This window comes from Montipora foliosa, chromosome 2 (genome assembly GCF_036669935.1).
Source record: "Montipora foliosa isolate CH-2021 chromosome 2, ASM3666993v2, whole genome shotgun sequence".
Classification (NCBI taxonomy): Eukaryota; Metazoa; Cnidaria; class Anthozoa; order Scleractinia; family Acroporidae; genus Montipora; species Montipora foliosa.
The window spans coordinates 7,645,996-7,661,293 of NC_090870.1; the positions used below are offsets into that span (position 1 = coordinate 7,645,996).

Below are 15,298 nucleotides of genomic sequence, written 5' to 3' on the forward strand. Positions count from 1 at the left end.
CTTTTGGCCGAGTAGGACTGCTAGCTGCTCGCGTATATATAGAGCTTTCGATTTTTCCTGGCTATTTCCTTTTCTGATTACGTAGTACATCGATTAGCGGCTATGGACCCATCACCATGCGTAAAGCGTGATCATGATCGTCCACATGCTTTGGCATTGCCATATATATACTAAAACATCACCTTGACAGTTGTTTTACCAGGCTGAATGGGATGTGAACCAGGGTTTTTCTAGGCTATGTGCCTGCAAAGGTTGAACTTACCGGCAACATGCCATGTCCTTGAACCAGACTTTTAGCAAGAAACTATTTGAAAAAGAAATGGTGTTTTGTTTGCCGAATGGAAAGGGAGGGAGGGAGCAGGGATAGCGCAGTGGGGAGAGCACTCGCCCCCCTTCAATGTGGCCCAAGTTCGATTCCCAGACTCGGCGTCATATGTGGGTCGAGTTTGTTGGTTCTCTACTCTGCACCGAGAGGTTTTTCTCCGGGTACTCCGATTTTCCCCTCTCCTCAAAAACAAATATGATTTGATTTGATTTCATTTGTGCATGAGATGATGACCCCACAAGCTATTCAGCTTTAAACATCATCATGTGAAAATAAAGTTATATTATTACTATCATTATTATTATAGGAGAAAAGACAAAATACTGTAGTGTGGATCTCTCGGTCTGTCATAATGATTCAGCTTCTTGAGAAATATATTACAAGGTAATAGCTTGAAAGTTACCTATTTGTGTACTAAAATAGATAAAGGCAACTTATCTTAGCTATTGCAGATCAAGGGATGACAGAATCAGAATCTCACCCTAGTCAGTGGTAGGGTGCACAACCAAGTGTGAGCCATGCCACTAAGCAGCAGGTGTACAAAACCCACACCCCATCCCTCCCAATCCCTGTGCCAATTTCCCCTGCTCGACACACCATCCCCTCTCACTATCCTCGACATCAAGTCGTCACAGCTTAGCCTAAGGCCCCAGGGTTTTCTGAAGCTATTGTTTCAAGCCCCCCCCCCCCCCCCCACCATATGAAGACAATGGGGCCACCCATGCGGGGTTCAAGAGGACCATTTAATGATTCAAGGAAGTGAATGGACTGAAATGTAGTGGTTCATCACTCCTCGCAAATTCCTGCCATCAGTCAGCCATGGATTGGCTTCATGACACAGTGGATGGAAGGGATGATTTGGGGATTAGAGCTAAAATATTGCTGGTAAACGATCAAATGTATTTGCAAACTTTGTCCAGTCTGGTTTAAGTGTATAATGTGCTTGCTGCATTGTTTGGTGAGAGAGATATAAAGCAAAAGCATGCACATCATATAAGACATGTCACAGTTTATGGACATTTTTTACTGGTAATAAAGGAACATCTTCCGTTAGGTTATTAACATTACACAACTTCACTGTTTAGACATTATGTATTATGATTCTACAGAAACTGATCACGCTGTCTTCTATTCTATATGCACATATTTTTTAGTAAGTTACTTGTAAGCTGTGCTTGCAAGAATGTCTGGAATTGGTAATGTGGGTTTGGTAGTACTACAACATATTTCATGAACACAAACACCTACTAGATGAAGAACCTATTTAACAAATAGATTTCATTTTGCCGCGCGTCTGTTCAGTAATAGATCACAGATGACGTCAAAATGTGGTAAGAACAAAAAAGTGGCAAACGAGGCGATAGCCGAGTGTGTCACTGATGTTCTTACCACATTTTAACGTCTTCTGTGATCTATTACTGAACAGACGCACGGCAACATAGAATCTATTTGTTTTATATAATAAAGAATTAAACTTATTCGCATAAAAGCTGATGGTGATGTCAATCCTGCCTCTAACAGATCATAGGCAAGAGCCAATCAAAAGGAGAGAATAACTTGGGTTATTATATAAACAATCATGGACAAAAGTGTTAAGACAATTTACCAAAACTAACGCTTTCAAACTTACAATTATAGTATTTCGTATTTAAGGAAAACACCGTTTTCATCTGTAGTCACCCCCTCCCCCCCACCCGAAAACAATGTTGCAAAACGCGTCGTGGGTGTTTATTTGTTTCCAACGTTAAAAAAGGGGAAGGGGAGGCTACCTTTCACGAGAGGAGAGAGGGGAATCTACACCTTGGGCAAAAAGGTTGGTAATTTTCATGTTGCAACAACGTTTGTCCATGATTGTAGCTTCTTCTCATTTGTACCTAGTTACACTAAGACAGTCTTTTTTTCATTTTACAATAAATTGGTGAAACTTTGATTTACCAGGAAACAACATGAATGGCACAATTATTTCCCATTCATTCAATAATCTGAAATAATTCATGGTGTGAAACTGTGACAAAAAGTCCTTGTGAGATTTGGGAATTTGTGAATGAAGAGATGCTTCCTTAACCTATTGACTCCTAGGAATGAGATTCAAAGATTTTACTCTTCCTAACGCCAGAAGATTTTACTCATCAGTGGGGGATGGTTCAGGAGTCAATGGGTTAATTAATGACTGAAGAAAATGGAAGGACTAGCACTCTTTTTCTTTTTTCCATACTGTGCCTTTCATAAACTTGCAAAACTTAGTTCAGGCTTCCTTAGCTTTTTTTGCTGTAACAACACTGTAGTTATTATTCTTTTGGCTGCTTCCTCTTTTCTTCATTTTGGTTTGTGTACGATGTAGATGTGTTTGTATGTGTGCTACCTGAACCGTTACAATCACAATCAATCACCTAAGTGTAGCCATGTTATCTTTTTAGCCTGCTATGGTTAACAGGCAACCAAGGGTGTCTCAAAAACTTAAGACCCTAAGACCCCCCAAAATCGAAAAAATTAACCCATAACCCTCCATTTAGCTAACACTAGGCCTAAAGTTGGTTTACCGCAAGCGAAGTTCAAGTCCTTCGTTTGCTACAACTTGTTTCAAAGTGAAAGCAGGGTGATCTGGCATATTTAACTGAGTAACCACGCTCCACGTGAGCCGGACATCTTCCTTTCGTGTCAAATGTATATATTGGCCCTGTGACACTCTAGGCTTAAAAGCCAACTTTAGGCCTAGGGTTAGCCAAATTGAGGGTTTTGGTTTACTTTTTTCAAGTTTTTGGGGTCTTAGGGTGGTAGGGTCTTTGTTTTCGAGACACTAGCAACCATAACTTTCTCTATAATTATTGCATATAAGGTTTCTTTTTTATGTCATCACTTGTAACTTACTGGGTACAAATTAAGTCGTTGTTTTTGTTGAAATCTAACATTAGCATCACTTCATTGAAACAGGGCATGTAAATTTATTACAGATACAAATATTGTTTTCTCCCTTACGACCCCAAAGTGACCGATGACTATGTAAAAACTATATATAAAACAAAAATGGAAAAAATACTTCTACTTCTACTTCTAGTAACTTAATAAATAGGGACAGAGATCGTGTATTCAACTGTGTGAAAACTTGAGGAAATGAAGCTTATCAATGGGACATTGAAGGGCTGATTTGTTTACGATTTTCATGAGAGCTAGGCTAGCGTCTTTGCGTTAATTGTTAATTTCACTTTACAGTATCCCCAATTAGCGCTCCGGCGCTAGAAAGACAAGACACTTAAATAAAGTTCCTTCCCTTCCCTTCCTTTAAATTGTTTGTGTATAGGATACCAGCCAAGTTTGCAAAAGAGTGGACGAGATCTCATATCCACAGTTGTTATATTTAGGCCAAGTATTTCACAAGTGGTAAAGTCCAAATTCCAAGCTATGGTTTGGCTTTTTACTGCTGTGGGAAGAAACATGGGGTCTAACTTACTAAACTTCCCTCAGACTTCGTTTGCAAGAGTCATTTGTGACATGCTCAAGGATATTTTCAATCACAGCCCCGGAGTGTCTGAGAGGTTGTACAATATGCGAGCCATATACGAGTTAACATGCGAGCCAACATGCGATTGATCAACATGCGAGCCATGCAGTTATTGAAAGCTAACTGTTTGTACAGGGGTGGTTAGACGTAACCCTTCGACACCCAAACTGGCCTGAACCAGCCTAAAGTCGGACGATTTTACTCGTCAATGGGGCACCCCCGGGAGTCAGTGGGTTAATCACTCACTGAAAAATTATGTCCCTATTAAATACTGTTTATCTGCACCATTTGAAATAGGTGCTTAGACTTAAATGCGAGACGCCCATTGCTCGCTGGCTTGCAGATTGTCAAGACCTGTGTCCAGGGTGTCCAGTTCCTATTTTTTTACCACATTCCTATTTTCGCGTATCTTTTAAACGAAACCTTCTATTTTCCCTATCTTTTAGCTGGTGAAGCCAATGTGTGTTACAGAATTGAAAATAAAATTATAGTTATGTGTTTCAGACGAAGATTCATGATAAAGCAAGTGGTTATATGTAACTTTATTTTTGTAGAATTTTCTGGTGTACCCATTGTACATGTATCTATTAATGAAGTTCACTTGACTATGTTCAACTGAAAATGATGATGATATTCTGAATAAACCTGTCGAAAAAGCTTTTCGTTATCTATAAATGTAGTTATTTGAAATCTTGCTCACTTATATCACGCGTGCTTATTATTATTACTGGTCTGATGACCAAGGTGTTGAGCAGTTAGACAAAGGGCAATGTGTTGACCATTTCTGGCGAGCTGTATGCAGTCGTAAATCTCTTGTTGGGACTGGACCACGATTTTCAGCTATTCCAAAAGTTGTCAAATCAGGGCTTATTCTTGCACAATCGTATGCTGAGTCAGAAAGAAGTCTTTCAGTGAATGCCCATATTGTGACACAAGAAGAAACACCTCTTGGAGAGAGGATTATTGTTGGCCCTAGACCTGTGAAATGGTTACGCCAAAACGCAGACTGCAGACTAAGCAGACCGTGCAGACCACGGGTAAAATATGGTGTTACCCTCACTATTATTGAGATCTAACCGTAAACAGGCTAACCTAAAATTGTGCTATTTAGGCCTAATTAGGCTAACCACCTGTTACTTTGGCCTAATTCCGGCTAACCAAATTTTTCTTCTACACACGGTCTGCACAGTCTGCAGTCTGCGTTTTGAGAGAGCCTAGACAAAGGAGCAGGAGGCAATGGGAGAAATGCAAACAGCTGATGAGCTGCTGTCAGAAGGTGCAGTTAAGTTACAGAGTGTCCTATCTTCTGGTTCAAAAGCTGATTCACAAGGTGCGAAAGTTACATGTCTCATGATAGAAACAGCAAAATTAAATCAGGCAAAGGTGAAAAGGAAGCTTGAACCTGTTAATGGGACAAAGTTTTTCAGCAAATGATTAAATAACCCATTGACTCCCAGGGGTTCCCCATTGACGAGTAAAATGGCCGGTTTCAGCTGGTTTGGATGTCGATGGGTTAACCCACTGACTCCTGGGGGTTCCCCATTGATGAGTAAATCCTCTGACAGAGTAAAATACTAAGTATGGCCGGTTCAGGCCAGTTTGGATGTCAAAGGGTTAAGGCAAAGCACCCATGTACAAACAGTTAGCTTTCAATAACTGCATGGCTCGCATGTTGGCTTGCATGTTAACTCGCAAGGCTCACAGTCTGACAGGTTTCCGCTGGTTTTGGCGTCAAAGAGTTAAGAGAAAAGCAAAAGGTGGTTCACATACAAAATCAGAAATTGCTGATTTTGTCACTACCAACTGGTGCTTCCGCTCTCAAAGAAAAGAAATAAAATCAAAGAATAAAAAAAATCAAAGAAAAGAAATTCAAAAATAGGATGAACAGACGTTTTTTAACACAAGGTGTTCACTTTGGATAGTTGTTGGCTATTTGTAATATCATTTTAAACAAAGTGATTTGTTAATATTGTTATCACAATAACAGATATAAAGAAGGGAACTTTTAGAACCGAAATACTCACTTTGTCGTATTCATGTTTATTCATTGTCAGCTTATGGATTAGTAAGGTGGTGGATTGGGATAGCTGATGGGTTGTGGGGAGGCTATATATCTTTGTCCATCAAACAACTATTGATTCTCCTATTTTTTTCCTATTTTTAAAAACAAAGTTTCCTATTTTTCCTATTTTTTCAATCCTGAGTTTCCTATTTTCCTATTTTTCTGAACAGTTACCATGCTGCTGGACACCCTGCATGTCTGAAAACCAACTCACACCTGAGTATTTATTTAGAATTATTTGATAATAATTTATTCATAGGACCCAGGAATTTAAAGATGGTGCTATGCAGATATTGATTCATCTGTGAGGTGAGCAATGTTTTAAACAAAAAATGATCACAATGCTGGAATACTTTAAGAGAACTTTGCTAGATTATATTTAAAATGATCTTTGCTTTGCTGTATCCAGCATGTGAATGCCACTTAAACAGTGATTGTTATTGCTGTCAATGACATGCCTGTGGATATCGAAGCTTATCTTATGTATTTTCTGCTGTGAGATTCTCCATTTTTACAGGAACATAACACAAAACTGCACTTTTGTCAACTTTTCCTAAATTTTCCCACCCATCCAAAACAGCTGGATAGACCTCTCCTGGTGAGATAGTAATACCACTGTCAACTGGGAAACAGTTGATGATGAAAAACACCTTTCCTCCAACTTCTACAGCTCTGTGATTGTTTGGGGGAATGTGTGTTTGTTGTACTACAGACCAAGTGTTTTCTTCTGTATCGTAAACTTCAACAGCAGCTTCACTGCCAGAAGGTTTAGGAATGTTCTCTGCAGTAATTGAGCAAGTTCCCCCAGCAACATAAAGTTTATTATTTACAACTAAAAGACTGGATCCAAAGTGTGGTGTTTTTGTTGGTGCTTTTTGTTCCCACCCATTTCTCTTTGGGTCAAAACAAAATAGTACTGAAACAAATGGCTCAGATTTATAATAACTTGACGGGAGGTTGCAATAACTATTTCCTCGACCATGTAATACATATATGCAAGATTTGTACACCACACCAGCTTTGCTACAAAATGTTTTTGGATCCAAGTTATTGCACCCAATGCTTGAGCTAGCTACAGATTGCCAGTGATTTGTAACTACATTGTATCTGAATGGTGCCGAATACTGATAAATGACATAAATGTGGTCTTCAAAATAGCATAAGCTGCCAATTTGATTAGCTGAGCTTGGCAATGGTGGAAGTGTTCCCCAAGTGTTATGAACTATGTCATAACAATAAATGAGAAAGTCCTCATTGTTTTTTGCTGCAACATACAAATAATTACCAACATGTTGAGCACAATAGCATTCTGTGGCCTCGTTTAGTTGGGGCATTGATGGCAACTGCTTCCATGTTTTAGACATGACATCAAAACACTTTATCTCACTCTTGGGAAGAATGGCAAGAAGTACCTGAAAAACAAAAAAATCAACAAAGCTAGGGTTTCAGATTACCCATTGTTTTCATTATCTTCGGAAGCATCTCAGTGGGCAGGAATCCTAAATCCTCGAATCTGATTGGCTGCTGACGTAAGCTCTGGGGAAAGTGGATTCTGTCCAGAGTATACGTACATGTTGAAAGTGAATTTTACAATCCAGAGGATGAAACTTCCAACAAAATAAAAGCTATTGAACAGAAATTAAAATAACAGTTATTTAACAGTCTTGGTTGGTCCATATTGAAAAAAAGCATACCCTCTCTGAGGTCTTGAGTATGGCACCCTACTCAAGACCTCAGGGGCAGTTTTCTCCCACACGGACCTCCTTTCCGCTAAATAACATGCACATACTCGTCAATATGCCCATTTGTATGAACAAGAATTTGTTAGCAAGGATATAACATCATACTTTCATAACCAACGGCACCTGCTGCCGGTTTTCAGTTGCATGTAAACGTGAGGCTAAATCTCTCATTTGAAATATAAAATTATATCAACTTTCCACATGGATAAGAGGAATATTGTGGCTGAGCTATCTGCCTCAAGGGGCATTTTGTTCAGCTCTTCAGCTCTTTTTACACAAATATGACAGGCTTTAAAGAAATAAACCTTCCCAAAACATTTCCACTTATAGGGGAAGGACAACTCCAACACTGTGAAAGCAAAGGAAAGTAAGGCAATTTAAAAACACTTTGTCTTCTCAGAATAATGTCACTGTCCCTTTTCAATCGCCTTTTTCTCTTCCATTGTGTGATTACCTCCATGTCCTTAATTTTAATCTCTTAATTTGGGGGGAGGGGAGGGGGGAGGGGTTGTAAGAGAGCCTTTATTTTCTCAAGGCCAGGGACCAAAAAGTCACAGAAACGACCTCAGGCCCATTCTGTGATCCATCTGAGATGGATGTGTAACAGACTTCCAAAGTAAGCCAGTTGACCACACTGAAGTGTCATGCCACAGTCAAGGCACACATAAAGATTTACTTTCTTCAATGTGATTGCATTCACGATTGACTATGAAGGGGATTTTGGCGATTTCATGTATCACGGAGTGCACTTCAATCACGATTTACACAACAATTCTCCAGTACACCGCAATTAACGGACAACAGAAGTAGCGCCCGGATCACAGGGTTGCTCCCACAGCCCCTATTTTGGGGGACGCGTCGTGTGACATACAAAGCAACTTTTGGAAATTATGACAATCAACAAACAACCTTAATGCGTCATATAATTATATGAAAAGACAGTTTCTTACCGGGCTCACTGACCTTGGTTTCCCTTTCTCTAAAGCAAACATGGATCTGCTTGAAGGGCTGCAGTAGTGTATTAATGTTCTGTGAAATAACATGTGTATTTCCGGGATAACCTGCATTTCCTCGGTATCCAGTTCTTCGATTACGTCTTTGATATCGACCAACCCCAAACGAACAGCTCCGATAACTTTAGCCGCCACACCCATTCTTTCTTCCTTCTTGTACTTGATCCACTGCATCACTGACTTGAAAACGAAGTTCTCTGATGGAGCGTTGAGGTCGTCTCGACTGACAAGACTTGACAATTGATCTGCCTCAAAATGGGACAAGAATTCATCTCTTCCACAAATTTCTTTGTAAATCAATGCCATTTCACGTTGCGCAGCCTCTTTCAAGTCGTTTAGACCGTGCCGATCAGCTATACTACAGGTGCGGCAGTAAGTTTGCAAGTCAAACTTCCGCTGAACAAATTCGGTCTGAAGGTACTCACAGCACTGTTGGATAACACTTCTAACTTGTAGATGATCTGCAGCAAGCAAAACGTCAAACACGTTTTCATCATTAATGTTAATCTCTCCACCGTAGATGGCATCCATCACAATCTTCAAAGCAGCTGCAGAAATGTTCTCATCTTTGAGCTCAATCACTTCCTGGTTGGATTCCTTCATTCCGCGAGCAAACATGGCGTGGAAATAATCACTATTTGCAGCGAGTACAATCCGATGAGCTGGAAACTCGTCGTCACAAACGTTTAAACGAACATCAATGAATTCACCCTGCTCACGAAACAGAGCACACTTAGACAGCAGAATTTCAGAATTAGCGATCATTTTTAAACCAACAGAAGGAAAAATGCATGATCATGTGACCAAAGCCCAGATAGCATGTAAAATTTGCGTAGTGGTCACGAAAGGTCTATTGCGGAAATCATTGTTTAACTAAGCATGCAAATTGCTCCTGAGCGAAAAATGTCTCCTGAAAACAGTTAGATCGTAAATTGCCTCAATACAATCATGCTCATCCGGAAGGAAATTCTGTTAGACGTTGTTCATCGTATGTCCCCTCCCCCAATTTTCCGCTGTTTTGAATACTATCAAATATTCTTGCATGAATGAGAGAAGAGTTTGCGTGACAAACCGAAAGGAAATCTACCCGAAGGAGAAGGGTCACACGACCACTTGACAGACTCCAGAGCAAGAAAGCAACAACTGGATAATTCTTTAAGTTATCAGCAGACTTCCTCATGTTTCTCTTAGTCTACTTGGAAATTTTTGATCCCTATCGAACTCATCAAACCCATTTTAATATTAAGTTTTGGAAATCCTGTGAACGCGAGTGCATTTGGTGATTTTCTTAGTATGGGCACGAGCGATGTTTGGAAAGTTTTTAAAATTGCACTCGCCTACGGCTCGTGCAATTTGAGAACTTTCAAAACATCACCAGTGATTATAAATCACGAAATGTAAGAGCAAGTTCATACGATTTTTTATTTATTAGATACTCAACAAAATCACTTCATCGCTGTGTTTTCATGGCAACTTCCGTATTGCCCTCTAATACCCTATTTATGCCTTCGTCATTGACCAATCAGAAACGCAATATTTTGTTGAGTATTTAAGAGTTATCTTTATTTTCACCCCGAAAAAAATTGTAATTGGCCCACAAATAAGCAAGTTGGTTAAGGTGGGGGTACAAATGAAATTTAAATGAAATTTTAAGAGGTTTAAAGAAGCGATAAAAGAAAGCAAATTATTTTTGGAACACCGGGGATGAGGAAAGAGAACACATCCCCATGGCCCCATGATATATATATTTTTCAATCTATTTCAAGCTTCGCACAATGTTGTGAAAGTTATTTTGGTCTCGTGCCCAAGAGAGCGCAGCCAGCGGATAGCCAATCAGGTGTCTACCTTACTGAAAATAGCCGCGCAACATGACCACGAACTAAAAATTATCGTTCAAGAGGCCCATTTATGGTAGATGTGTCCTCTCCCCGTATCCTCTCCTTGAACGTTTTGGAAATAGCTGAAGTGATAAACCTAAATACTAATAAACTCATCAATTTTAAGCAGGCTCGAAGGGTTTTCCACAGGTAACAGTGGGTTTGTAATTGATAAGAACTAGTAATAGTTTTCATTACATCTGCCCCCGCGTAAGATAGAATGAAAGGCCATTGAGATACGTTTAAATTATATGCTGAACATGTCGCCCCTGTTTCCGATTTGCGTCTGTCGACAAATCGTCGCCCCTGTTTCTGATTTTCTGAGTCAATGTTTGATTTTTTAATCGTTTAGCCAAACAGCACTTTGGTTCTCCTTGCGAGTTTTTACTTCGTGACTCCTAAAACACTTCGGTCGTGTAGAACAATACCAGTACCACTTGCGTGCCCGTTTGAGCAATACCAGTATCACCTTGCGCGCTTGGTTGAGCAAATCGAGATTGATCCCCCGACAATATCTACCAATTTATACGTTTACCCTTTTTACGCGGGGACTTCTAGGTGGCCTCCTTGGGGCCCGGAGGCCAAAACCCTGCGGGAGAAAGAACTTCCAAAAAATTAAAAAAAAGCGATACTTTCGACCCTTTTAGCTGCATGGAAACGTTTTGATACTCAGTATAATATTCTTGTCCCAACTGTTGCCAAAGCAACGTTAACGGTACACCACAAACTCGTTCCCAGGGTCTCTTTTCTCTGCCTTCATTGTCCTTGAGACGCAGAGAAGAGAGAACCTAGGAAGGAGATTGCGGTACACCACTGCTAAATTATGGGTTTTGAAAAATATGTGAAAAATTGATTCAGTGACCTACTAATTTCTCCAAATTTGAAAACTTCATTGAGTTCTCTTAACTAATACATGGTATGAAAAAACTCGCCAAACGCGAGATTTTTTCAATCGAAGTGATCAGTGCCGTTTGGTTCCTTTGAGGAACTCTACATCAAATACGACGTTTTGAAGCTGATAGAAGATATAGATATCTGAAGGCGATGGTTTAGAATCCAAGAGATAAAAAATAAGCTAAAAATCATGCCATGTTTCTTTACTGCAATTCTTTTCAATGAAGAAATGTCAGCTATGGTACAAGAAAAAAGAAGTTTCTCTCCAACATATCCTTTGTAACTTTCATTGTTTCGCTAAAAACGACCAAAAACTCCCTGAAAATCGCATAATTAAAGCGGTACATGAACCACACGGAAGAAAAGAACCATCACAAATAAAACAATGGTAAGAAGTTTTTATTTAAAAATTTCGCTCATAATTTTCAGTTTCAAGAATAGTTGTTTTCTCCAACACCATCTCCGATTTCGTCAGACCTGTGGATTAACACGCCATTTTGAAGAGCGACGATTTTCGAAGTCAAAAGAAGGGTTAACAGGAGAAAAGTTATGGGGTGTTTTAGAAACCACTTGCTTTATTTTAATAATTGGGGGCACAATTAAGCTTAATTGAGAAAGCACACAACCAGTAAAGTTCAGCTGAAAGTTCTTTTTACCGAGACAAACTACCACTCTATTGACAGATTTCAAAGAGAGGATAGTTATCGAGGTAGTTAAAATTTATTGGAAAGAAAAAATTAGCCGCCAAAATGGAATGTATCCTGAGCTTACATTTACATGTAAATGTATACGGCGAATTTCTCTTGAATTCATGAAGCGAGAATTTTCAGCTTGTAGCAGAATGATGCTTCAGATGCTCTGATTGCATTTTGAATTAAAGCTCTGCTTTGTTCTGGGAATTCCTCACTCGTTCTTAAAGTAAGTTTAATCAGTTAACGGCTGGGCTCTCATTTCGGAATTGACCGATGGACTTCGCCTGTGTACTGTGGGCTATGTACGGAGTGGTACGAGGGAGCTTGGCGCCTTGCATTTTTAAGTGCCAAATTGCCTCAATAGACCAAATCAGCTAACTCAATGTTGTACCCAATTCAAACCCTTTGGGAATAAAACGCTTTATTCAAGGTATTTCCATATCATTTAAATATGAATGCTGCATTATCATGCAAATACAATACACAAAGAATCCTAATCCCGGGGGATTTGAATTGTCTACAACATTGAGTTAGCCGATTAGGTCTATGAGCGCAATTAAACCAGGGTGGGGTGAGTAAGTAGAGCGGGCGACTACCACTCCCTATACACTCCCGGCTGATGACTTACAGGTGAGTCTATTCTATTTCGTCATCAGCCTAGGTCATGAGGGAATGGTACGAGATTTTAGAGCCATCATTCGATCGCATGAGTCATAATAAGTATCGCGCATTTAGTGATTTATGGGCACGAGTGATGTTTTGAAAGTTCTCAAAACTTCGCTAGCCGTATGCACGAGTAAGTTCATAAGATTTTTTATTCATTAAATACTCCAGAAATTACTCCACCGCTATGTTTCCATAGCAACTTCCGTATTGCACTCTATAGACTCTATTTAACCATGGATCGTAAAGTCTTTTTGCGATCCATGATTTAACAAATTGACGCCAGTTTTTGTGTCTGTCCTTTTGTTGATGACAAAATTACATCATCCACAACAACTGAGATTAAAACCCTCGTGGCAATAAAAAGTCACTGAGTTCATGGCTTAGAGATAATCGAGCCACTTTCAAGTGGGAACATTCTTCAGTAAACGTCTCACCTTCCTCGCCTAGGGTTAAGTCCACGTAATTAAAATGTAACAGGTCACATTTCGGCAAATCCGCCATATTGATACTTTCAGCTTCCCATGAATTACAATTTCATGTGTCTGTACTCTTATCGATGCTTAAAGTTAGCCAATCAGCGCGCGAGAAATTGCTCAGTTTTTAAAAAAATCTATTTCTGCATTCTTCGTTGACCAATCAAAAACGCGATATTCTGTTGAGTATATAGTAGTGACAAGAATTGGCACACAAGAGGACAAGAGGAGTGCCGTATAACACACACTGAGTCTGAAAAGGCATGAGATAAATATTCACAAGACTGTGATTTTATGAATCATAATAGCTTACCAAGAACAGACAAAACGGTCCTACTCTACTCTAAATCGAGAATTGCAGCACAAAACTGAAGCTTTTCTCTGCTTTCCTGTAATAATACTGCTGGAATACTTTCTCATTGGACCACACAGCTGAACTCAAAATGTTTTAATATCGACGTTTTTATCCGCTAAAAATGAAGAGGAAATGCGAAAACATCAACACCTGCAGATTGCGAGACGGACCTGCATTATCTGGCTTAGTATCCTTGCTAACTGGTCCAAAGGGTTTGATATGGCTTAGAAGCAGTTACTTAATGGGAACCCTTTCGAATAGATGCAGTTCGTGCCATTTACTCTTCCAAATGCTTAAGGTGGCTTACTACAGTTTTAATGGGTTATAACAGCCCAACTTCTAACCCTTTTGAAAAATGTCCCAAGATGTTTTTCCTTTCTCTATTTACTGTTTGCTTAAGTCTTTCGCCATTCTATGGGAAAATTGAAAAAGAGTTAGAAGTTGGGCTGTTCTAATCCATTAAAACTGTAGTAAACCACCTTAACTGCACAAATTCGATGGGATCCATGCAAGTGCTTTCCCGCGTGAGTCTGTTTAACTTTGTCATGAACTTTAAATGTACACTTCTTATTTGACATTTCCAAACCATCAAGTGTGAAAAATTGGATATTCTGGAATGTTTGACCACTTAGAAGCGTCAGGAGAAATTTCAGGGTAAGGTCTGATGAGGCCTCGTATCGAGGTAGAGCAGGCCGAAGTTCGAAAATGTCTTTCGTGAAACGTTTAACAATAGGTAGCTGCACAAAGGATGACCTGCTCCCAACCGAGTGGCGTCATAGCTCAGTTGGTAGAGCATTGCACCGGCATCCCAGGGGTCATGGGTACGATTCCCGTTAGAGCCACCTGAATTCTCAGGTGGATCTATAAGAGACCATAATTGCTTCAATAAGTGCGACGATTATTTCTATCTTTCGTCCATAACCCGCTCTTCAAATATACATTGGGCGCTTAATTACTAGGAGACTACAGCACTGAGTATAATAAATGCTGGGCTAGAGTTAGTAGCACTTCAAAGAACAGTTTTGTTCCGATCAGCGAGGATCCTCTGAAGAGTCCTAAGGTTACTTTGTTGCCACCTGATGATGGGACTGAAATTTCCGGCACTACTATAACTGCCGTGAAGCATGAATCATGGGCCTTAATCACACAGCCGCCATGTTGAATCCCGAGGGATTGAAAACTATTGTTTTGCCCCACCGAAACTCGTTCCCAAACATTTCAAGTCGAGGCTCGGGGTACGACATCTATTGTGTACGGCCAATATGGCCGCCGCGCGAATAAGGCCCATAATAATATAATAATATTAATAGTGATTGAAAAGAGAAACAAAAGATGCCAGTTTATTGATCCTTCCTGTATGCCATTTGACACTCACATTGAAAAGAAGAAAGAAGAGAAGTGTACAAACTATTGTGACCTCATGTATGAAACAAAAAGGATTTGGAAGATGAAAATAGTGGAAGTTATACCGGTTGTGATAGGTGTGTTGGGGGGACAGTACACTCAGAGAAAAACGTCTCAGTGCAGAGTGGAGAACGAACTGCAAACTCAAATCGCATATGGCCTCGAATCTGGGAAATTCATTTTATTTGCACTGATTTTGCATTTTGCATTCATTACAAAGCTGCATTTTCATCTACAGCATCTTGCCATTCACTCCCTATATGTTTGAGGAATAATACTAAAACCATGGCAACAAA

General features: G+C 39.7%; 1 protein-coding gene across 1 annotated transcript; it reads right to left on the reverse strand.

The window, feature by feature from the left end:
* Nucleotides 1-1,203: 1,203 nt before the first annotated feature.
* Nucleotides 1,204-9,630, reverse strand: LOC137992295 (kelch-like protein 3). The gene is made up of 2 exons (XM_068837562.1): nt 8,579-9,630; nt 1,204-7,298 (listed from the first exon to the last, which is right to left on the reverse strand). The coding sequence occupies exons 1-2, from the start codon at nt 9,404-9,406 to the stop codon at nt 6,366-6,368; spliced, it is 1,761 nt and encodes a 586-aa protein (XP_068693663.1). The 5' UTR covers nt 9,407-9,630; the 3' UTR covers nt 1,204-6,365.
* Between the last annotated feature and the right edge of the window lie 5,668 nt (nt 9,631-15,298).